Source organism: Callithrix jacchus, chromosome 18, assembly GCF_049354715.1.
Source record: "Callithrix jacchus isolate 240 chromosome 18, calJac240_pri, whole genome shotgun sequence".
Taxonomy (NCBI): domain Eukaryota; kingdom Metazoa; phylum Chordata; class Mammalia; order Primates; family Cebidae; genus Callithrix; species Callithrix jacchus.
Window position 1 is genome coordinate 9321784 of NC_133519.1, and position 25844 is coordinate 9347627.

Below are 25844 nucleotides of genomic sequence, written 5' to 3' on the forward strand. Positions count from 1 at the left end.
GTACCTTACATTTAGTTAAATATAAACATTTGTTATTTATACATAAAACTGCTTTCTAAAAACAACTAACATGATTTAGTTGCACTTGTTTTACTTCTTGTAATTCCCAAGTGTTAACTTTTCTCAGACTGAAATCAGCTGTCCCCTAGTGCACTTTTATTTTTAGTCCATGTTCTAATAAATTCAAATCTTTAAAAGCCCATCACCTAACGCATAAATACACAAAAATGCCCCAAAGTAATCCCTTTTAGTTGGATATTTTATGCTGACTTTTTATAGCCAATAACCAGAAATGGTTTCCTTCTGCAAATACTCTACAACCTGTAACAAAACATGCCATGCACCCAAGGGAAAAGTTAGGCATGGCTAGCATTTGTGAAACGCTAAGACGTGATGACTTCTGCTGCTTCCACGTGTGGCCCCAATGATACCAGGCAAGATTCCATATTGCTTGCCAAAAGCTTCCAGAAATCCAAGTTAGCTAATTCCTGAACACTAAGATTTTAAACTCGTTTTGGCTCTGGATCATTTCATCCAGCAGCTTTATGTTTCCCACCCCAGCAACCACAGGCCTCACCACAGCGATGGCACATTCTCAAAGGGACGTAGCAGCACATACATGCTACAATGAAAGACAAGCTACCAGGGCTAACCATCGCAAGCAGAACTTGTCATCACTAGTGTCACATGAACAGGCATCAGAAAAATCTCCCTCTGAGTCTGACATACAATGATACAACATGCTCTCTGCACAGAGCATGCAACGAACTTGATATATGCATCTTTTAATGGGGTCTGGAGCATCCTGACATTTTCTTCATGATTAAACCTTTCCTGGCAGTATTCGCAGCGAGAACGTTCACCATCCTCTTTTCTTCGTTTTGACTTCTTAAATTTTTTTTTTTTTTTTTTTTTTGAGACGGAGTTTCGCGCTTGTTACCCAGGCTGGAGTGCAATGGCGTGATCTCGGCTCACGGCAACCTCCACCTCCTGGGTTCAGGCAATTCTCCTGCCTCAGCATCCTGAGTAGTTGGCATTATAGGCACATGCCACCATGCCCAGCTAATTTTTTGTATATTTTTTAGTAGAGATGGGGTTTCACCATGTTGAACAGGATGATCTCGATCTCTTGACCTTGTGATCCACCCGCCTCGGCCTCCCAAAGTGCTGGGATTACAGGCTTGAGCCACCACGCCCGGCCTGACTTCTTAAATTTTAATGAGGAAGGCTGCGCCTTAAATACCACTGGGTCTTCGGGTGAACTTAACTTAGTCTCATCCCCACAAGAGTACAGATAGTCTGATTTTTACTGTCTGGTTTAGAAAAGTGAATACTGGAATCAGCATCATCTCTTTCCAAGTCACTTTTCCAAGTCAGGATGTCTGTAGTCTGCATAGCGATGTACTAAGATACCACGAGGGTTTATTCTGACAATCGCGTCCTCATCTTGAAAGCTGACACGTCTGATTGATTTCAAAGGGACCCTATTTTGGGACTTGAGACTTCCACACTCCTTGGGTATTTGCCTCTGTGCATATTCCATACTTCTGCTCTGAATGTCCAAGCCTGGCTGACCGAATGTTATCTGATTGGCTTGGCTTTGCATGTAGACTCTTCTGGCATTCAGATCTTCAAAGGGAGAAGGTCTGATATCTGAGATTCTATAAGGCTCACTGGTAACAACTGTCTCTTGCCGGAAAAGGCGATCCCTCACTAGAGAACTGGAAGAATCCTCTTCAGTTGCTTGTAAGTCATCTGCCCCTTCAGCTTCATTTTTCGATTCGGGGCATCCTTGAGAAATATCCTCTACAGCTCTTCGGATGCCTCTATCAAAAGCCCCAGCATCAGCAGGACTTTGAAACGTAAGAACAAACTTGTTGTCATCAACCTCCCAGTGGTGAAATGTTGGAGAGACCTTATGATAAATGAGGTCTTTTTTAAAGCATACATTCCAAAACTACCATTTTGTCCCTGAGTCGCTCTCCACGGGTAAAAAAGTCAGCACAGCCATTTTCTTCCTGATGTGGGGCTTTGAAGACAGTGACGCTGCTTAGTCCACTCCCTCCGAGTGGTAACCATCCACCACTTGAGTCATCTCGGGTCATCACCGCAGCGCACACTCGTGCATAACTGTTGTCGTTGTCAGAAGTCGCCGTCTCCTCGCTCATCTTTCCTTCACCGTGATCCGATCTGGAGATGGAGGAGCAACAGCAGACGGGGGAGCAGCAGCAGCACTGAGGGGCGGGCGGCAGCGGCGGCCATGGGGGCGCGGGGGCAGCGGCACAGGGGCCTCACCACGGTGGATGCCTCACCCAGAACGGTGCACCCCCCAGCCGGGAACCCCACCCCGGCCACCGCCGCAGGGGGGTGGCGGCAGCAACCTCCGCCGTGGCGACCCCAGCCTCTTCCCCCGCCTCAGCGCCCAACAAGGGATCCGAGGAGGCCCGGCAGAAAGGGAAAAAGAAAGGGCTGCAAAGGCTGACTGGAGAGCGGCTCCTCCGGCCACTGGGCTGGAGCGCAGCGGGGTCGGCCAGGAAGGAGCAGGCAGGCGGAGAACCCGGAGCAGAGGCGGCGAGGAGGAAGCAGAGCTCCACTGGGTGGGGGCCGGCGGGGATGCCGAGCCCAGGCTCCCGGCAGCCGCAGCGAGGTCCCGCCGGAGCCCACCCCACCATCTCCCGCCTCGCCGCCGCTGCCCCTCAACCCCCGTCGGCCCTCAGGCGCGGGCAGAGCAGGGAGAGGGGCCCCCGGCGGCGGATTCCTCCAGAAATGCTCCAGCCGGGACTCCTCCTGAGCGGGGAGGAGGGGGCGGCGGGGAGCGTGTGAGGCGAGGAGCAGGGGAGCCGATCGCTCCCACCCGGCCAGAGAAGAGCGGACGGGCCGGGGTCGGGGGGCAAGATCCCGAGAGGCGGCGGGAGAGGAGAAGAGCAGCCGCAGGTGCCCCGCCAGCCAGTGCCCACCAGCAGCCCGGCGGGCCAGCTCCTCACGCCCGAGAGAGGGGAGCGGACTTTTTCTTTTATTTTTTTGAGAAGAAGTCTTGCTCTGTCGCCCAGGCTGGAGTGCACTGGTGTGATCTCGGCTCTCTGCAACCTCTGACTCGTGGGTCCAAAGAATTCTCTCACCTCAGCTTCCTGAGTAGCTGAGACTACAGGCAGCCACCAACATGCCCGGCTAATTTTTATATTTTTAGTAGAGATGGGGTTTCACCATGTCACCCAGGGTGGTCTTGAACTCCTCACCTCAGTTGATTCAGCCACCTGGGCCTCCCAAAGCCTGGGATTACAGGTGTGAACCACTGCACCCAGCCTCTTCAACAAATTTTTAACCAGAATATTATTGCATTCTCCCACGTGGCAGGCATTACCTCTGGTACTAAATTAATTCATATTCCCCACCAATAATTTTAACTACAATTTCTGAAATGATTACATGCATTTGTAATGCAATTATTCATTCCGAGTTGGTTTTACCTTTACTGAAAATTGATTGGTAAAAATTTCTGTTTTCATTTTATATGCAAGTACATGATAGATGAAGCTGAACATGTTCCGTGTGCTTTTATTATTTTTCATTAAAACAACAACTATTTATTGAAAACCTACCATTCTTAGGGTTTATCCTAGGTGCCAGAAATACAAAGTCATTAATGCTGCTTTTGACTCTTTATAGTTTTGTGAAAAATCATTTGCATTTAAATGTATGTTAACCATACAGTTCGGTGAAAAACATGCCCCAGGCCTCTGTGCATTTACATTTACCAAACTTTTCAACTTTAACAAATATTACTAAATTTGTAACTATTAAAATTTAAGATTCATATATAGATCAAATGTAATTTATAATTGTAAGAATCATTACAAACACAACTACTCTTTTTTTATGCTCCAAAGGCTGGGCTATCTAATGATACAAATAATTATTATTGGCCAAAAAAAAGTAAGAATGAACATTTGTGTTTAAAACCACTGACCTAGTTAATTCTACATAACCAAATCAATTAAATAACTGATCTAATGTTGCATAAATAGGGTATAAATGATTAAAAGTATTTGTAGGTCTCTACTGATATATTGTTTGCTTATAAAGTCATAGAGAACACAAAAATAGTTATGTTAATTACCTTAATACATTTTGTTAATCAGCTTTAAATATATGTACATGGTCTGTAAAAGACAATGTTAATTCCATTCAGCATGTGGTATGTATGATTTCTACATAGCATATGGTTATATTATTTTAAATAAAATTGTGATAAAAATGCTAACACTTTTTTTGTTGTGAGTTAAAATATTAAGAAACACTTTGTCAAAAGTTTTTAAACACTTGTTTTACAAATGCACTTTTAAGATCCTTTCTGGTTTTAAGTGAAACATCAATATAGTCATTTTCACATTTAGGAGTCACATGGGCTTTTTGCCTCTGACTTCACTGTAGAAAGTCAAAGGTGTCACAGGGTGACCCACCCTTCTGCTGTTACTTTTGAGCCAATGGCAATTATTTTCATTCTAAGTTTATAGGGCACCAGCATCTCAGGGTATGTTTTGACAGTTGAAACTTTGCCATTTAGAGATTAGAATCTCTTTTGAGAGGAAAACAGAGAAGCACTTCCATATTATCAGATATTTTTTAACTTTCCAAAGTATGTGAAAATAGCATTAAATCATAAAACTTTTCAATTTAATGTAACACACTTAATTGTTTTATTTAATAATGAACTTAATAACCTAATAATCTATGTCCATTATCAAATGCTGAATATTAAAAAAATGATCAAAAAATAAGAACAGAAAATTTAGAGAAGAAACTCAAAATGGTAACCATTACATAATGAGATACTCAAAATTATTAGTTATCAGGAGAAAATGGAAATCAATACTGAGGTATTATTTTACCTTTGAGGGGCTACCCACAATTCAAAAGCTGACTAGGTATTTCTAGACGTGGATGTTTAGAATCATTCATGTACATCGAGTAAGAGAGGTTTTCAGAAATCAGTCACAAAAATGTGCTTTGAACTGGAGAAAATGACTAACTTAATTTTTGCTACTTGATATCCAGAAAAAAATGTAAAATTAGTTAATTAGGAAACATAAAATTATGATGAAGACATAGTACAAGACCATACTATTCCAATAAATTTAAAACAAAACTTTCTGTTAATTTAATTTCAACACGTTTTTGGCATCTCTCTACGTGTCTTTCTATCTATGTCTATAGCTATACTGACATCCACATCTGTGTCATGTTTTATCTATATTCTGTATCAGTATACTTTTTAATTTCACATACAGATTATCTGCATACACATGCCTGTCAAGATGGCATTCTCCCATACTGAAATCGGTTTAATTAGTTTTCTTTTGTTGATCAACAGGTTGCACTAGTAATATATGAGAGAACGGGCAGTCAACAATTTTGGTGGTTTCAGTGAGATCTAATAATAACATTTTTGCCATCACTCAGACACAGATTAGCCCCCTCAAGAACCTGGATTCCAGTGTTGTGGCTACTCTCAAACCATAGAACTGAACTCTGATTTCTTTACGTCAAGCTCCCACTTGCTGAGTATGGCAGTCAGAAAAAGATAAATACTGTATCATCTCAATTAGGTAATATTTTGACAAAGGCAGAACTAGTGAGAGTAAAACTATGAGTGGTATGTTAGGATATTGGGGGGATGAGGACAGGGATGAAAAGAACAGGGAATAGGTAGGGGAGGGAAATTCCTCTGTATGATACTGTCACAGTGGAAAATGGCATTATGTGGTTGTTTAAATCCATAGACCTTATAGCACATGATGAGCCTTAATGTATGCAAAGAAAAAAGTCATTGAGGAGATTAGAAGATTCTAGGAAGCAATGCAGACTTTGACAAGAGAATGTCATGGCATTTACAAACACATGAAACGACCTCAGTGAGAAGAGGGGTAGCTGCTGAACTACGAACTTTGGAAATGACAAACCTATGTAAGACTAAAGGTAAAAGACACATCGCAAAAGCACTCTACCGCCTAATGAAGTTTTTCTAATAGGGATATGGTGGACAATCTTGATTATTCTTCTGCACATGTATACTGAAACTCAACAATAAAATAAATAGATGGTAAATCATGAAAGTGAAGTTTTTCTTTGTCAAAGTGGGAATTTACATGAAAGTAAGGGCAAGAGGCCGGAATAATTCATATGGTGATACATGAGGATTAGGAACATCAGTAAGATCCATCAATTAATAAAACATAGAGGTCAAGAACTCAGATTATTAGTGTAATATATAATCACATATGGAAATATTTATTTGTATGTAAATATATGAAGATGAGTATGTAGACATGGTTATCTTTGATAGGTACTAGAAGGTCCTAAAAGAAATGATATCCCAGTGGTACATGCACAGTTAGCATCAAATCCTGTTTTCTAATATTAGATTCCAGTAAAAGGAACCAGAGCTCTTTGGATAAATGGCTCCCTTTAGAGCTAGGCCTAGAAATACACAAGATGAACACTGCTCATCCCATCACCCTGGAAAATGAGGAGGTATCCAAAAGCAAAGACAAACAAACCAAACAAAAAATGCCTACAGAGATGTAACAACAGAACACAGGAGCCGACTGAACGAGCTCTCAGCGGCCGGTGCTGAAACAATTTGAACAAGAAACTGAAGGCTGTATTAGATTGCAATACAAAATATATGTTGATGAGAACACAATGATATATTATGTGAACAAATAAATATATAAGAAGAAAAGATAAGACAAATCTCCCATGCAGAACATTTCCAAATGATTCACATAGATTCTCCATTATCAAGGAGAGGGAGATTAGTCCCCATTTGTAAATGTGTGATACATATACTTTCTTCCTTCCAGAGTCCAGTTTAGAAAAAGAAAGGGGAGAACAGTCAGTTAAGAGTGGAGAAACCTGACAAACTCCCCCTCTGTCAGGCAATCAAGGCCCACATCAACAGCCATTAATCATGTTGATAGTGTTTTCTTTATTTGATGTAATAAAAATGGCACCTCGTCTCTGTGACCTGTGTCCCCAAAACACATATCCTCAGTCTGATCATGAGATAAACATCAGATAAATTCCAACAGAGGATAGAGGTGTATACTACAAAATACTTCAGTAGTCTTCCAAACTGTCAACATCAGCAAAAACGTCACAGAAATTGACACAGCCTACAGGAGCCTAAGGAGACATGGCATCTAAACGCAATGTGGTCTTCGGAATGGAGTCCTGAAACAGAAAAGGGACATTATAAAAACTGGCCGGGTGCGACGGCTCAAGCCTGTAATCCCAGCACTTTGGGAGGCCGAGGCGGGTGGATCACAAGGTCAACAAATCGAGACCATCCTGGTCAACATGGTGAAACCCCGTCTCTACTAAAAATACAAAAAATTAGCTGGGCATGGTGGCGTGTGCCTGTAATCCCAGCTACTCAGGAAACTGAGGCAGGAGAATTGCCTGAACCCAGGAGGCAGAGGTTGCAGTGAGCCGAGATCGCGCCATTGCACTCCAGCCTGGGTAACAAGAGCGAAACTCCGTCTCAAAATAAACAAATAAATACAAACTAAGAAAATCTGAATAAACTGGGGACTTTAGTAAAAAACAATATAGAAATTCCTGTTTAATAATTGTAATAAATATATTCTACTACGTAAGAAGAAAATACAAGTAGAAACTGGGTATTAGATATACAGGGACTCACTAACATCAACTCAACTGTTCTATTAATCTGAAACTTTTCTAAACTATAAATCTAAAACTTTAAAAATGTCCTTGAAATGCTTCACAACATTCTCTTTGAAACAGATTCAATGCTACCTGTTCCATTGGCATCTTTCATTTCCCACCCATCTCTCTGTCTGCCCCAGCCACACTGGCCTCCACACTGGTCCTTGAGGACGCTATACCCGCTCCCACCTTGGAAGGACCCACTGTGACTTCTACCTGGAACACTCTACATATGAGCTTAGCTAATATTCTTAGTTCTTCAGGTCTCTGCTAAACAATTTCCTCACAAGAGACAACTTCAGTGACCATTATATACACAATAAATACTCTCCTCCAATCTGTCTCAGGAATACTCATCATTCATGCTCAGTTTTACTATTCTTCAGATGGATATGATATGTTATATACTTCTATGTTTATTTATTTAAGGTTTGTCTTTTTCCATTAGCATGTAGGCAGCATTTAGGAAGGAATTTCCCTGCTTTATTCACTACTAAGTGCTCAGCATTTAAAAAAGGATGTGGTTGACATTCAAAAAATTAATGAAAGAAGCATGCAATAAGGTGATACATGAATATAGAATCTCTATAAATATATGTTGATATAATATATCTATATCTGTAGCGATCTTCTAGCAAGGCTTTCGATGTCAATTTTATCCCTGCTCAGCTTTAATTTCTGTGAAATTTGCAGATTGAAGTTGACATTTTATATCTGTGCAGCACTTTATAATACCTTCATTCTGACAGCTGCACTCGGCATGATGCTGTTTGCAACACAGTGAGGATCACAGTCTGGAATAGGTCATGTTTAAATGTGACTGAACTGGAATATATAATTTAGCAGCATAGTAAAACATGTGTATGAGCTTGGCATTAAAAATGACAATAAAATATTACTGCCAAGCAGACTGTTGGAACACTTGGAGACTTCTTGAGCGTGTGCTAGAAAGAAAATCTTTACTAACACCCAGTTCATGAACTTTACTACAAAAAGAAAAGAGAAAGAAATGACAACTAGGTCACATCACGGTATCGCAATTTGATTGTAACAAAAACCTGGAGGATGCGAGATGTGAGAAATAAAATAATATGCTTCCTACTGAGTATTCAAATCTGTTTTAAACACAAAGTGAACCCACAAAATTCCATTTTAATTTCTTCCAACCGTATTAGCTGAAGAAAAGCTGTGCTGTCGATTGAATATGCTGAAATTCATCACAGCATTGACTAAGATGTAAAACAAGTAATCTGGAAACACCCATTAATGAAAGACAGCTTCAAATATTGAAAAGTAAGATGTGTATGATGTTTCAATTATTATCATTACCATTGAGTCTACGTAGCTAAGATATTCACATGGCAAAAAAAAAAAAACTCACAATGTTGAATAGCCACTAATACGTTTCTGCTACATATCACAACTACCTAATATTTATAGACACATCTACTTGTGTTTAATGTATTTCAGGGCATGAAGGTTTCAGCAGAAGTTCCAGACTTTAGAATTAGAAAGATCTGGGGGCTCTGAATTACTTAATATATCTGAAATAATTCATGAAACCTTTGTTATAAAACAACAAATTGGTCACTGCATAATATTAGTATTACTTAAGGCATATTGATTAATTATATACTATAATTTTTAAAGGACATATTTTTATTGGTCAAAAATATTCATTAAGCATTGACTCTGTTAAAGAAAATGCCACAGATTATAAAAAGTATATTATACATGAGTATTTTAAGTACTATATTTATTAAGGAGAAATAAGTGTGGTTCCACACAAGATAGCTACTACATATGGGTTCCTGGCAGCCTCTCCTAAACCTACACTTGAGACTGAAGAATGAATGAATGATATGGTTATAAACTTGCAGCAAACACCATTACAAAATCAATGGTCTGAGAAACCTTGGAGAAGAAAAAAGAGAATAAAAGACCAACGTCAAGGAAAACCAAAACCAATGGAAATGGGTTGGATGAGAGTTCTGCATTATGTTCTTTACTTTCTCATACATTACGCTAGATATATCAGTACCTGTCCTGTCATTACTATAAGTTAATTACTATGATTGTTTTAAAATATATTCACAAATTCCTTGATGCTCCTACCTTCAAGAAGCAGAGTCTAATTCCTTCATCTTGAGTACGACTGTGGACAAACACACTACTATGCAAGTCATCATATATGACCTTAAAGACTTGGTCATGCAAAGCACTGATGCCTTCTCCCCTTTGAGTTCTTCACTCTGGGGAAGTTAGTTGTCATGCCAGCAGAAGAAACAAGTAGCCTACAGATTAGATCAGGGAACTACAGCGCCTGCCAACAGCCAGCGAGGATCTGAGGCCTTCTGCCACCAGCCACGTGAGTCATCTGGGAAGCCAGTCCCTCGGCCCCTACTGTCTTTCTGTCTATAACCGAATGAGATACACTGAGCCAAACCCGCCATTCTAACACGTTCTTAAATTTTTTAGACACAGAAACCCTGAGAAACTAAAACTTAGACCTGTAAGTTAAGGAGTAGTACTCTATTTCAAAATAGGTAACTAATATAGTTCTCCTTTGCTTATTGAAATAGGAGCTCTCCTTAAATGATACACACATGACCAAACATGGTAATTTATGATGGGCAGATTTTATCCTAATTTATTTTGTTCTGGGTTTAACGTATCTATTTTCAGAAAACATTTTAAATATGGAATATATTTTAATATTTGCATTTTTTATTTTAGAACATATATGTATTATCTTGGATTTACCAAGATACATACAACTTATATATTTTATACAACCTCCACCTCCCAGGTTCAGGTGATTCTCCTGTCCTAGCCTCTCAAGTAGCTGGGATTATAGGCCAGCACCACCACCTCCCAGGTTCGAGCAATTCTCTGGTCTCTGCCTCTCGACTATAGGCAAGCACCACCACACCTGGAAAATTTTTATAATTTTAGAAGAGTCAGGGTTTCATCATGCTGGTCTCAAACTCCTGACCTCAGGAGATCCATCCATCTTGGCCACCCAAAGTGCTGAGATTGCAGGTGTGAGTCACTGCACCCAGCCTGGAATACTTTTAGATTTACAGAAAAGAAGTTGCAATATAATACAGAGTTTTCATATGCCCTGTCCATAATTTCCTTTAATGTTAACACAATACTTAAATATCATACACACACACACCCATATATCCCTACTGAAAAATATGGGTACATTATTAATAGAGTTACAGACTTTTTGGTATCTACTAGTTCTTTTACTATTGCTCCTTTTTTGTTGCTATTCAAAAATATAATCCACATTGCATTTAGTAATCATGTATGTAGTACCTCCAATCTACGACAGTTTTTAAAAATTAAATTAAATGTTTATTCTTGCTTTTGTGTTTTATAATTTTGATGTGCTTAAAGAGAACTGGTCAGATTTATTGTATAGTTTCTCTCAATTTGGATTTCTCTGATGTTGTGTCAAAATTACATTGGGGTAAGTGATATTTGGAGAGAATACCATAGAGACAAAATGCCACTCTCAATGTATCATATCTGAGAATGCTTAATTCTAGCAAAATTTATTACTGGTGACATTAACATTGATCACATGGTTAAGGTGATGACTGCCAAAATTATTTCCTGAAATATTTTTTTGTTTCCATGTTCTTTCTATTATAAGTGAGTTGCTAATTCCAGTCCACTCTCAAGGGGAAAAGCATTAAGCTATATCTCAAAAGAGGGGGGAGTATTTAAAAGTTGCAGTCATGTATTAAAACCTCCATAAAATTCATGAGTATTCTGGGAGAGACACTTTGAGGATATGCAATTGTTCCATTTCTCCTTAAAGCTTTACCAACTGATTTCAGCATCTGTCAGTGATCCTGCTTGTAGTATTGTTACTATACTGTTCTAGTGGTGAATAGTATTTCTCTCATTCCATTTACATTTATTAACTGGATTCTTTTTTTTTTTTTTTTTTTGAGATGGTGTCTCGCTCTGTCTCCCAGGCTGGAGTGCAGTGGCAGAATCTTCGCTCACTGCAACCTCCACTTCCCAGGTTCAGGCTATTCTCCTGCCTCAGCCTCCCAAGTAGCTGGGATTACAGATGTGTGTTACCACACCCAGCTAATTTTTCTATGTTTGGTAGTAACAGGGTTTCGTCCTGTCGGCCAGGCTGATCTAGGACTCCTGACCTCAAGTGATCCACCCACCTCAGCTTCCCAAAGTGCTGGGATTACAGGCATGAGCCACTGCTCTCGGCCTTTAATTAGATTCTTAAGCAACGAATATTTGTCTTTTCTCCTCTATTTACTTATGCAATATTTTTTAGAATAGTAAAACTTTCATTTTATTCCTGGTGTTATAATTCAGTGTCATGTTTATTTACATGTCATCAGACTTTTCCAGCTGCAACTATTGAGCCTTCTATCAAGTTGACTCTTTGTCCTTATGACATATACTTCCCCCCACCTCAACTTTCTTACTTTCTGGCCTTGCAATGTACCTTAGACTCATTTAGTTGTTCTTCAATCTCAGTTCGAGAATCAGCCATTTCTCCAAGGAGCCCTAATCACTTTTACTGAAAAATGGTATTTAGAAACAAAGATCTAGACACCGAATGTGATCATGCCTATTGGTGCACTACTCCTAGGCCCTCTCGGAGGACAGGGCTACAAAAAGCATGCATGAATATTAAGCTCTGTATAAACACAAACCTAAAATTGTTTGAGTGATTATCTGTATATATGAACATAGGTATTTTTCAGTATATGCACACATATATACACATATTAATTATACATGTATATACTTAATACATTCTATATACACATATATAGTTTCTGTATATAAAAAGCATATATATTTAATATACTAAATGATCAAAATTATTTAATGTTGTAATGTCTTGAAATCAGGTAATATGAGTTCTCCAACTTTGTTCTTACTTCTCAGAGTTGTTTTAGCTACTCTAGTTCCAGCTCATAAAAACCTTAATATGGCATTATTAATACCTATTAAAATACTTGCTAGGTTTTCAATTGAGATTGCATTGAATTTACAGATCTTGGTGAGAGTAATCACATCTTGGTAATGTTGATTCTTCTAATGCAATAAACAGTATGTATCTTCTGTTATTTACAATGTTACTAATTTCTTCAGCGTTTTTAGTGTTCAGCATTTAAGTCCTGAACATGTTTTATTCGGTTTGATTGAAGGATCTAAATACTTCAATTTTTCTGGTGTTACCTAAATGCTATTTTTAATATCCAGTTCCAGTTCTTTATTTCTAGTATAAAACAGTCCAAATGATTGTTGTATGATCTTTGATCCTATGGTCTTGCTGGACTTATTCTAAGGCTTTTCGTTTGTTTGTCTATTTTTTAGGATTTTCTAAGTACACAATATAGTGTTTGTGAAAGAAACAGCTTTGCTTCCTTCTTTGTAGTTGGCTTTTTTTTTTTTAATTTTGCTTGTCTTATGGCGTTGGCTAAATACACTGTTGAATAGGAGCAGTGGAAAAGCTGTTGCCCGTTCTTCCCAAGGAAGAAAGAACATACTCCTTGTTAGAGAGATGGCATTCAGCCTCTTAACTAATAAATCTGATATCAGCAGTCGATTTTTCAGTCTTTTTAAAGTTGAATTCTCCCTCGTATTCCTTGTCTGCTGAGTTTTTTTTATCATAAATGATTGTTGAATTTAGTTGAACATTTTTCTGAATACCTTGGTATCACGTGATTTTTTAAATATTTAATATATTTACATGGTAAACTACCTGATAAAGTTTTGAATGTTGAACTAACCAGGTAGTTCTTGGATAAGCTCCATTGATCATGATTTATTATCATGCTATACTACTAGTTTTAGGTGCTCATATTTTGTTGATAATCTTTATATCTTTGATCATGCCTTATGAGTCTAGAGGTTTAGGAACTTTTGTGGTATCTTTGTTTTATTAGAGTAACCCCGGCTTCAGAAAATAAGCTGGAAAGTGCTTTCTTCCTTATATTTTCTGGAAGACATTAGGCAGGATTATTATTTTGTTTCTTAAACTTTTAGTAGAATACACAACTAAATCTTCCAGATGTGTGTTTCCTTTTTTAGAAAAAGAAAAAACTTGGCCGGGCGCGGTGGCTCACGCCTGTAATCCCAGCACTTTGGGAGGCCGAGGCGGGTGGATTACGAGGTCAAGAGATCGAGACCATCCTGGTCAACATGGTGAAACCCCGTTTCTGATAAAAATACAAAAAATTAGCTGGGCACGGTGGCGCCTGCCTGTAATCCCAGCTACTCAGGAGGCTGAGGCAGGAGAATTGCCTGAACCCAGGAGGCGGAGGTTGCGGTGAGCCGAGATCGCACCATTGCACTCCAGCCTGGGTAACAAGAGCGAAACTCCGTCTAAAAAAAAAAAAAAAAAAAAAAAAGAAAGAAAGATCTTTTTAAAACACAAATTCAACATTAGAGGACTATTTATCTGTATATTCTTGAGAGAATTGGTTAGGTAGCTTATTCCAAGGAATTCCTTTTTTTTTTTTTTTTTAATCTAAGCTATCAAATTATGATCATTACACTTCTTATAGAATCTTTTTTTTTTTTTTTTGAGATGAGTCATGCTTTCTCCCCCAGGCTGGAGTACAGTGTAGCAATCTAGGCTCACTGCAACCACAGTCTCCCAAGTGCAAGCGATTCTTCCACTTCTGCCTCCTGAGTAGGTAGAATTACAGGTGCATGTCACCATGTCCGGATAATTTTTGTATTTTTAATAAGAGGGGTTTCACCATGTTGGTCGGTCTGGTCTCAAACTCCTGACCTCGTGATCCACTTCCTTTGACCTCCCAAAGTGTTGGGATTACAGGCATGAGCCGGTGTACCCCACCAGAATCCCCTTTTAACACTTGTAATATTTTGGGATCAGTAATTACACTCCCTCTTTCATTTGCAATGTAGGTAATTTGTGTCCCCTCTTTTTTTCTTTGTTAGCTTAACTAGAGACTTACTAAATTAACCAAACTTTGAAGGGACCAGTTTTTATTCTCTTGCTCTTTCCACTTTTCTTTAGTTTGACTTATTTCTGTTTTGATTATTTACAGTTGTATTTCCTTCTGTTCAAATTATGTTTCATTTGCTTTTCTAAAATTATTTTAAAATTATAATTTAGGTTCTGGGGTACATGTGCAGATCATGCAGGATCATTGCATAGGTACATACCTGGCAAGGTGTTTTGCTGCCTTCATCCCACCATCACTTATATCTGATATTCCTCCCCTCATTATCCCTCCCCACCCTTCCCACCCCTGCTGTCCCTCCCCTAGCCACCCCCTACTGACCTCAGTATGTGATACTCCCCTCCCTGCGTCCATGGGTTCTCATTGTTCAACATCCGCCTATGAGTGATAACATATGGTGTTTGGTTTTCTGTTCTTGTGAGAATGATGGTTTCTAGATTCATCCACGTCCCTATGAAGGATATGAACTCATCATTTTTTATGGCTGTGTAGTATTCCATGGTGTATATGTGCCACATTTTCTTTATCCAGTCTATTGATGATGGACATTTGGGTTGGTTCCAGGTCTTTGGTACTGTAAAGAGTGCTGCAATGAACATACATGTGCATGTGTCTTTATAATAGAACAATTTATCATTCTTTGGGTATATACTCAGTAATGGAATGGCTGGGTCAAATGCTATTTCTATTTCTAGGTCCCTGAGGAATTGCCACACTGTCTTCCACAATGGTTGAACTAATTTATACTCCTACCAGCAGTGTAAAAGTGTTCCTATTTCTCCACATCCTCTCCAGCATCTGTTGTCTCCAGATTTTTTAATGATTGCCATTCTAACTGGGGTGAGATGGTATCTCAATCTGGTTTTGATTTGCATGTCTCTAATGACCAGTGATGATGAACATTTTTTCATATGTTTGTTGGCCTCAAAATAAATAAATGAACAAATAAATTTTACAAAATACACTTAAATAAATTTTAAAAGTTTACTGAAAGATATTTTTTAAATTCTAAAATACATGGGCAGAAATATATCGTTGCTGGTAAATGGGAGACCCTATGAATCAATATATCAATGTATCTCCAAAAGTTTTATATTTTTAATATATTTCATTAAAAATCCCGAGGTTTTATGAAGATTTATAGTTTATTTCAAAATATCTGTGAATAAGAATGCCATGAACTGTCAGTGGCTGAAATAGAAGGCCAACCAGTAGTATATAGCCTGCTAGATATAAAGAATCATTATAAATCTATTATAATTAAAACAGACCAGTAAGATAAATAAGCAGATCTATAAGAAACACAATAAAGAGGTCAACTTAGGAAAAGGGTATGACACACAAGATGAAATAAATACTGATGGGGAAGTCATATGTTCATAGAAAATTTTTAAAAAGGATTTCTAACTCTTTTAGTGCTATATATATGTATGTATGTATACACTCATATATTAACAAAGGAAACAAATGTTGACTAGGATGTGGAGGAAGCTGGAATCTTTCATTGATTAAAATGTAAGGTGGTGCAGCCACTGGAAAATAGTATGGAAGTTTCTTTAAAAAATTAAAATAAACTACCATATGATCTAGCAATTATTTATCTGAAATAATTGAAATCCATACCTCATAGAAATGTCTGCATCGTTATGTTCATTGTAGCAGTTGGATATTTGGATTGTATCTCTATCTTGGCATATGAAAATCTTGACTATCCAAATATAGAAATAATCCAAATATCCATCAAAAGATGAATGGATAAAGCAGATATGTTATATACATGCAATGGAATTGTATTTATTCTTTAAAAAGAAGGTAATCCTACCATTTGTGACAAAATGGTTGAACCCAGAAGACACTGTGCTAAGGAAAATAAGCCAGATACAGGACAAATACAGCATGATTTCTCTTATATAAGGTACCTAAAATAATCAAACTCATGAAAGCAGAAGGGAGGCTTCCAGGGTTTGGAGAAGCGGCGAATAAATAGTTGTCACTCAGTGAGAATAAAGTTTCAGTGATGTCAGAGGAATAGGTTCTAGAGATTTGCTGAAAAACATCATGCCTATGTATTTAAGAGTATGGTGTCATTCATTTAAAGATCTGTAAAGAGAACAGATCTCATGTTAAGTGTTACGATGAATACACTCACAAACACACACACACACAAAGAAACACAAAAAAACAACTTTCAGACATGATGAATATGCTTATTACCTTGATCGTGGTAATTATATTGTGGGTATATGCATAAGGCTAGGCTCATCAAATTGTACATATTAATGTGTGCAATGTTTTCGTATATTAATTATATATCCATAGCTATTAACAATGAAATTGAATTTTAAAAATTGCCCAGATAAAGACAACTTTGAAAAGCAAAATTCTTAAACTTCAGTGGTTGTATATATCTTATAATTCAGAGAAACGAGTGATTTCTTAAATAAAACATTTAAATATGTCACTGTAAGGACAACTCTGAAAGATTCAGTTACATTAAAATTTTAAAAAAATTATATTCCAAATGACTACATATAAAAAGCACATTTCCTTCAAATGGAGGAACAATATTTGAAACTATATAACTAATAGAAATTAAGATATATATATCATTCACCTCTCTATTTAGCTATCTATATAGCTAAAGAACTTCTAATGGCTGGGTGCAGTGGCTCATGCCTGTAATTCCAGCACTTTGGTAGGCCAAGGGGTGTGGATAACTAGCTCGGGAGTTCGAAACCAGCATGACCAACATGGGGAAACCCCGGCTCTACTAAAAATACAAAAAATTGGCCAGGTGTGGTGGCATATGCCTATAATCCCAGCTACTGGGGAGGCTGAGGCAGGAGAAGCCCTTGAAGCCAGGAGGCAGACGTTGTGGTGAGCCAAGATCACACTATCGCACTCTAGCCTGGGTGACAAAGTGAGACTCCATCTTAAAAGAAAAAAAAAATTTTCTACAAATTAAGTAAAATAAACTGTCATAAGAAAGAGTAGAATTTATATAGTTATTTATAGAAGAGGAAATATGAGTAGATAATAGTGTGTACCTACCTTCTAGGATAGAAATTGCCAAATGTGCCCCCACCCTGCCCCTGTATCAATTCTGCCCTTGGTACTTTTTGCAATGGAATCACCAAAGTCAGAGTCTTAGCAGAATCATTATTCATCTGGAACCCTTGTCATTCTTCTATCAATTTATAGTCATAAAACCAGATAATCTTGACAAGCGGATGTGAACAGAAGTAACACAAGCAATTTATGGGTCCATTTGCTGAAATGGAAGTTCTTTGTATTCTTGTTGTTGTTGTTTATGTTTTTATTTTACCTTTCCCTAGAACTGAAATTAAGGTGTCATGCTGGACATCCACTGTCAACTATGTTCAAGAAAAATCCCTATGAGATGATGGGGTCACAGGTAAAAAATAATGTTAGGCTCCATGGATGGCTTCATGGAACAGAAAAACCTTCCTTCTCCTGACTAGCCATCGACACAGTGAAAGTTTGGCAAAAAAAAGAATAATTTTTACCTTGTTTGAACCAGTTAATAACTTTGTTACAACACCATACTGTAACTAATCATCAGATGGAGTTACTGAAGTTAACTAAAAGATTTTGGTTGCCATGACAATCACTTTCATTGAGGTACCAAAGGAGGCAGACAACATAACCACAGAGCCTGCATAAAAGTCCAAACACTGGCCTGCCTTTTTAGCTCTTTGTTGCTTTAGCAACATAATACAGGTCAGATTCATGGGCTGGAGCAGAGATGGAGGTCATACTGAAAAGGCTTTCTCAGAGTACAGCTGCAATCTAAATTTACTTAGAATACAGGAACTTGGAGCCTTGTGGAGCTGTAAATGCCGACTACTTCTATTCTCTGGGCAACAGTCAATGAGATTATGAAGCTTACACATCATTGTACTTGGACATAAAATGCCCGACAACCCAGGTACAAAGATCAGATTATGCACACTGACTGTTCACCCAGCCTATTATTTCAGATGCCCTTGAGGTGGCTGCCATTAAATGAGTACAGATGTCACTAAATAAAAGAGTCATCATCCAAGCTGAAGAACTACTCCAGGTAGATGTTTGATTATATCGTTGTTTCTTTCACATGTAACTAAATGGAAACAGATAAATCAGAAACTTCTTGGGTTTTGAATGAAATTTTCTTATCCAAACACCTTAGCTTCCAAGACTGATGGTTGAATCCTCAGACAAACCTAAGCCTAAAACTCTGAACCAATAAGGGATTGGCAATTAAACACCACCACAACAAGAAAGAAACATTCCGCATAGTTTATTTTAGATGTGGGAACAGTGGACAAGAGAGATCCCGTCATACATGTTCCTATAAAGAAGTTACTCCAACACTGAGAAAAGCAGGCCTCATAATACCTATCCAGGCAGATTTTATGTTATCTAAGACTCCATTATGCACCCTCCCCCCTCTTTTGACAATTGAGTTGTTATTTCAGTTACTCTGTACATGAGGGCAGAGGGTGGTTAGAGTGAATATCTTTGTCTTTTGATTTCTTGGTTACCAAACTATGAGGATTTATTCAAACCTTTGGGTAACAGTATATGTCCAAAGAGAACAGCATGAGTAAAGCAGCACGAATTAGCTGGAAAGGAACAGGAAACAAGGTAATAATGAGGTAAAGAACATATGATGCCGGTCGTGTAAGGCCCCACTCTCAGCTGATACTGAATGCATGTATACGTGCCACGTCAATTCAGAAGGCCAGGGATAAATGTATCCTAAGGAGTCAAAAGCACCAAAATACTTCTGTAAACATTCAAGTGTTTAGAATCAATTGCAGTCTTGCTATTGCAATTATAGCCCTTCAGCGGAATCCAGGCAGTCTCCACTCTCACAGCTCGGAATGCGGTAGGTACTTTAGTTTCTAAATTTGTATCCCATCGTTGTGCAATGAGATGTACATCATATGTGGGGCTGGAGGACCAGGGTGCAAGTCCCAATTCTCTTAACCTACTAATGCATGAATGAACTGGGGCAAGTTAACCTCTCTAAAATAAATTACTGCATCGAAATAATGGGATAATAATACTACCTTTCTTCTTAGACTTACTGTAAGGATGACTTAATCTAAATTCCTTGGCGTATCTTTCACATGAAAAACACTGTTTGCCAGAGATCTCCTTTGAAAAAGGTGGATCCATTTCATGTTCTTGCTCCCACTTGGCAATTTGCCAAGCAACAGCACGGAAAATTCCTACCAAATGCGAATGTTTAAATCTGTAACTTTTTAAAATTGAAAACACAAGGGCCGTTAATGAGGCTGAAGACATAATAAACAGAAGTTTCATTTTTGTCGCACTCATTATGCCTTCTGTTAATTGCCAATTCATAAAAACCAGCCTAATACCCTGTTGAAAAAGTACAGTTTATAACTTACAAAACGGGACACCCACCCTGGAAGAGTCTTAGTAGCCCCTAGGAGAGAGAAGGTCAGACACTCCACCCATACACATTCACACACATTTAAGTCACTGAATATTACTAATGAAAATGTAATGTAATCAAAATGTAATGTTTCATTTTTCCATTGCTCTCAGCCTTCACAGAAATATACTTTGGTTCATGAAACAGTTAAAAAACTCACTGGTGTATCTCTTGAATTTCTATTCCAACTATTACAATTCTACATTCTGGGAAATATATGCATAAAAAACATAGATTCTGTAGAACAATAAAACAATTCATTATTATTTTTCTCTTTCAACCTATTATATAGTTTATTTATTCATTAACAAAATAAAGCAAAGCTTTAAAGAAAAAGAAAAATAAAATATTTGAAGGTAATATTTTGTAGCACATACATTATAGAATTCAGAATAATTTTATTGCTTTACTCTTCAATGTACATATGACCTTATTATTTTATATTTAAAATATATATGTGCATGTGTCCCTGCTATTGACCAAGAGAAAACCAAATCCAAAAGCAAAATCAGCTTTGAATTTTGCAGCATTATAAAGTTCGCCTTACATGTAATCCTTTCTAAAGGCAGAGGATTTAGCTACCTTAGTTAGGCTCTGGGGACTTGTCTAATCTACATTTAGTTTCCCAAGGATAACATGCTGAGGCATCTCGTCAATCATGCCCCCAACATGTTTTCTTCATTTTAACATGTCCAACTTATTTGTTGGTTTATCATTAAAAGCCCTTTTATCTCACCTGTTTCAGAAAAAGCTTCTAGAAGAGCTATCAAGGTATATAATGAATTCGTTACTTTCCACGAAGTCACTCTATATCCACCTGACTGACGTTGAAATGACTGACTGCTTCTCTTACTGTTGAAAACAGAAATGCCAAGATATAACGTAAGCTCTACCTATGCCACAGTCTATTGGCACTTGTCACCTCCAGCTTGTTTCTCTCCAGGAAGTTGGCAGAGTATTATCAGAGAAATCTCCTCATATAATTTCACAGAAACTGAGCTTTATCATTAGCCAGGATACATTGAATTTTTAGGAAAAAAATCAATACATAGGCTTAAGGTGTCTCAGTTATTGTGACTGCTACATGCTTTGGATTTTGTGTACTTAAATCAAGATATGACTGTTTATATTGTCTTTTTTGTGGAATTCTTCTTTTACCTTTCAAGTAAAGTTGTAATAAAAATTGTATCTCTTATTGGAGGTAAGTGAACTTTCTAGAACTGAAAAAACATTACATCTAGCTACCTGTAAAATTTAAAGTAGAATTTAGTTCTTTCTTTTCAATAAAATCTTCAATGCATTAAAATTCATAACTGATATTGTGTTATATAATATCAGATATATAGCATGAAAGTGCAATGGTTACAAAGAGCTAACAATTCATTCATCATTGGCCAGTCAGGGGTAATACTTATTAAATAAAAAATAACATAACAATTAATACAAAACCATAAAAACTATCTGACACTTTCACATTCTTTTTTTTTTTTTTGAGACGGAGTTTAGCTCTTGTTACCCAGGCTGGAGTGCAATGGCACGATCTCGGCTCACCGCAACCTCCGCCTCCTGGGTTCAGGCAATTCTCCTGCCTCAGCCTCCTGAGTAGCTGGGATTACAGGCACGTGCCACCATGCCCAGCTAATTTTTTGTATTTTTAGTAGAGACGGTGTTTCACCATGTTGACCAGGATGGTCTCGATCTCTTGACCTAGTGATCCACCCGCCTCGGCCTCCCAAAGTGCTGGGATTACAGGCTTGAGCCACTGCGCCCAGCCAATATTCTTAAATTACTTGAAATATAGCTTACATTTATTTTCTTACACTGCAGATTTAAGGCATACAAATTTCAGGTGCTTGTAAACATCTCAGATTTAGCAAACTCTATGATTTAGCCAATATAAAAACCTATGTAAATAAATAAGTTATAACATTTGGGTATGTCATATCAAAAAATTAGAGAAGAGAACAAAATTGATGAGAAATCACATCCAAAGTCTAATAGAAAATTTGTCATTTTGAGATTCTCTAAATTAAATATAAATATATGTGATTCCTTAGATTGAAAATAAACTGAATCTGTAATTAAACTAACATAATTTACTCTAGGATACAAAATCATCAATGAAGGCTAGAGTTTGACATAATTATTAATCAGAGTGCCAAATCCAAAGTAAAATAAAGTATTACACAGACATATAGGAAGAAAATTCACAGAAATCGGAGGGAAAAAAGAATCACTTCAATAACCAAATGTGCAGAGACTGACCACCAAACCTCAGTGACAGATTTAATGGACAGTTGAAGTTTTGAGCAAAAATAATATGACCCTAAAAGTGTCTTTGAATCTAAATTGGTTTTGATTAGAAAGACAAAGGGAAGATTTTATGAAAGCTATAAGGAATATGGAACATTTTATCTATTAATTCTCCTGTATTCTTCTAAATTGCACATCTGCACATGTGCACATGTGCACACACACACACACACACACACACACACTCACATCCCAGCACGGAGAAATGGTTCAAAATAAAGAAACAAGAGAATAACAAGGTCTGAAGCACAGGCAGCAACTAATTGCCTACCAGACAAAAAAAGTTCAGGTCCAGATGGGTTCACGGCCAAATTGTTCTAGATATACAAAAGGAGCTGGTACCATTCCTTCTGAAACTATTCCAAACAATACAAAAAGAGGGAATCCTCCTTAACTCATTTTATGAGACCAACATCATCCTGATACCAAAACCTGGCAGAGACACAACTAAAAAAGAACATTTCAAGCCAATATTTATGATGAACATTGTTCCAAAAATCTGTAATAAAATACTGGCAAACAGAACACAGCAGGACATCAAAAAACGTATCCATCACGATCAAGTAGGCTTCATCCCGTGGATGCAAGGCTGGTTCAACATGGGCAAATCTAAAAACATAACCTGTCACATAAATAGAAGCAAAGACAAAAACTACATGATTATCTCAAAGATGCAGAGAAGGCCTTCAACAACATTCAACAGACCTTTATGATAAAAACTCTTAATAAACTAGATATCGATGGAACATATCTCAAAATAATAAAAGCTATTCATGACAAACCCACAGCCAATAGCATACCGAATGGGCAAAAATACTGGAAGCATTCCCGTTGAAACCTGGCATTAGACAAGTCTGCCCACTCTCACCATTCCTATTCAACACAGTATTGGAAATTCTAGCCAGAGCAATCAGGCAAGAAAAAGAAATAAGGGTACTCAATTAGAAAAGAAGTCAAATTGTCTCTATTTGCAGATGACATGATTGTATATTTTGGAGACCCCATCAGCTCAGCCCAGAATCTCTTTAATCTGATAAGCAACTTCAGCAAAGTCTCAGGATACAAAGTCAGTGTGCAAAAATCACAAACATTCCTGAACACCAATAACAGACAAACAGAGCAAAATCATGAACAAACTCCCATTCACAATTGCTACAAAGAGAACAAAATACCTAGAAATACAACTAACAAGGGACATGAAGGAACTCTTCAAGGAGAACTATAAACTACTGCTCAAGGAAATAAGAGAGGACACAAACAGATGGAAAAACATTCCATGCTCATGGTTAGGAACAATCAATATTGTGAAAATGGCCATACTGCCAAAAGTAATTTACAGATTCAATGCTATCCCCATCAAGATGCCCTTAACCTTCTTCACAGAACTGGAAAAAACCACCTTAAACTTCATATGAAACCAAAAAGAGCCTGCATAGCCAAGAACAGGGGCTTTTTCTCTCCTTCACTGCAGCAGCTGCCGGCGTCCAGCTGCCTCCGTTCTGCCTGGATCTCTAGCTCCTCATTTCTCCAGTCTCCTCAGACCAAAGCCCTCGGGATATGCAGCAGCCATGCCTGTGGACACGCTGAGCCCTGGAGCCCCGGCCGCCCCTGCCCTACCTTGCCGCCTGCGGACCAAGGTCCCCGGCTACCTGCTACGGAGGCCGGCAGATGGTGGAGTCCGGAAACCCAGTGCTGTGGAGCGCCTGGAGGCCGACAAGGCCAAGTACGTCAAGAGCCTGCATGTGGCCAACACCCGCCAGGAACCTGTGCAGCCCCTGCTGTCCAAACAGCCACTCTTTCGCCCTGAGACTCGCCGCACAGTGCTCACGCCCAGCCGCCGAGCCCTGCCTGGCCCCTGCCGACGGCCCCAGCTGGACCTGGACATCCTCAGCAGCCTCATCAACTTGTGTGATAGTCCCGTGTCTCCTGCTGAGGCCAGCCGCACTCCTGGACGGGCAGAGGGAGCTGGCCAGCCTCCCCCAGCCACGCCCCCACGACCGCCACCCAGTACCTCTGCGGTCCGCCGAGTGGACGTCCGCCCTCTGCCTGCCTCACCTGCCCAGCCCTGCCCGTCATCGGGTCCTGCCGCCGCCTCCAGCCCAGCCCGGCCACCGGGTTTGCAACGCTCTAAGTCGGACTTAAGCGAGCGCTTTTCTAGGGCAGCCGCTGACCTTGAGCGCTTTTTTAACTTCTGCGGCCTGGACCCGGAGGAGGCAAGAGGGTTGGGTGTGGCCCACTTGGCACGGGCCAGCTCGGACATTGTGTCCTTGGCCGGGCCCAGTGCTGGGCCGGGCAGCTCTGAAGGGGGCTGCTCTCATCGCAGCTCGGTTACTGTTGAGGAGCGGCCCGGGTGCGCGTCCCCTACGGCGTGTCGGTGGTGGAGCGCAATGCCCGCGTGATCAAGTGGCTGTATGGGTTAAGGCAGGCACGGGAGAGCCCCGCAGCTGAAGGCTAGGCTGCCGCTGGACCTGGTATTCGCCACAGGACAGATCTTACAGACGCATGTGGCCCCTGGACCTCTCTTGCATCCATTCTCTGGATCTGCATGCCAGAGGCTTCACCATGGTGTGAACTTGGCATGGAGGCAAAGGCTTAGAGGCTGGACCAGCATTCTTGGGCAAGGACTGACCCTGGAGGGTTTTGCTCTTGACTTTGGACAGCCGAGAATCCCTCCTTCCACCCCAATACAAGGTTTTGACATGAATGTATTCCTCCTTAGTTCCTCTTATGGGGCTGCATTTGGGGTGCTTTGCCCTCCCCTCTGAGAGTGAGGACCAAGGAATCTCCTCCATCCTGTCTTCCCAGCGGCTCTGTATCCTTCCTTCCTTCCTTGGCCTCTGTCCTTTGCTGACGTCCTCTTCCTTACCCAGCAGAACTCACCCTGGGGTCGTGGCAGCAGAGAGGGGCCTATCCACTGCTCTTCCTAGTCCTTGGCAGCTGGCCTTGGTGGGTAGACGATGTTGGGGCCCGTTAGAAATCTGCACTGCTTTGACTTACCTTCCCTTGGTTAATAAACACAAATGCTTGTTTCTCAAAAAAAAAAAAAAAAAAAAAAAAAAGCAAAAAGAACAAAGCTGAAGGGATCATGCTACCTGACTTCAAACTATACTACAAGGCTACTGTAATCAAAACAGCATGGTACTGGTACCAGAATAGAGGCCTCTGTTCTGTTCTTTCGGTGTATATCTCTGTTACAGAACTAATGCCACACATCTACAACCATCTGATCTTCGAGAAACCGGACAAACACAAGCAATGGGGAAAGGATTCCCTATTTCATAAATGGTGTTGGGAAAACTGGCTAGCCATGTGCAGAAAGTTAAAACTCCACCCATTCC

General features: G+C 39.2%; 1 protein-coding gene and 1 pseudogene across 1 annotated transcript; one reads left to right on the forward strand and one right to left on the reverse strand.

Annotated features, from left to right (window-relative positions):
• Positions 1–384: 384 nt before the first annotated feature.
• Positions 385–2235, reverse strand: LOC144580188 (sprouty-related, EVH1 domain-containing protein 1-like; annotated as a pseudogene).
• Positions 2236–21609: 19374 nt separating this feature from the next.
• Positions 21610–25558, forward strand: LOC144580185 (protein FAM110A-like). The gene has a single exon (XM_078355505.1). The coding sequence runs from the start codon at positions 24075–24077 to the stop codon at positions 24903–24905; it is 831 nt and encodes a 276-aa protein (XP_078211631.1). The 5' UTR covers positions 21610–24074; the 3' UTR covers positions 24906–25558.
• Positions 25559–25844: the final 286 nt, after the last annotated feature.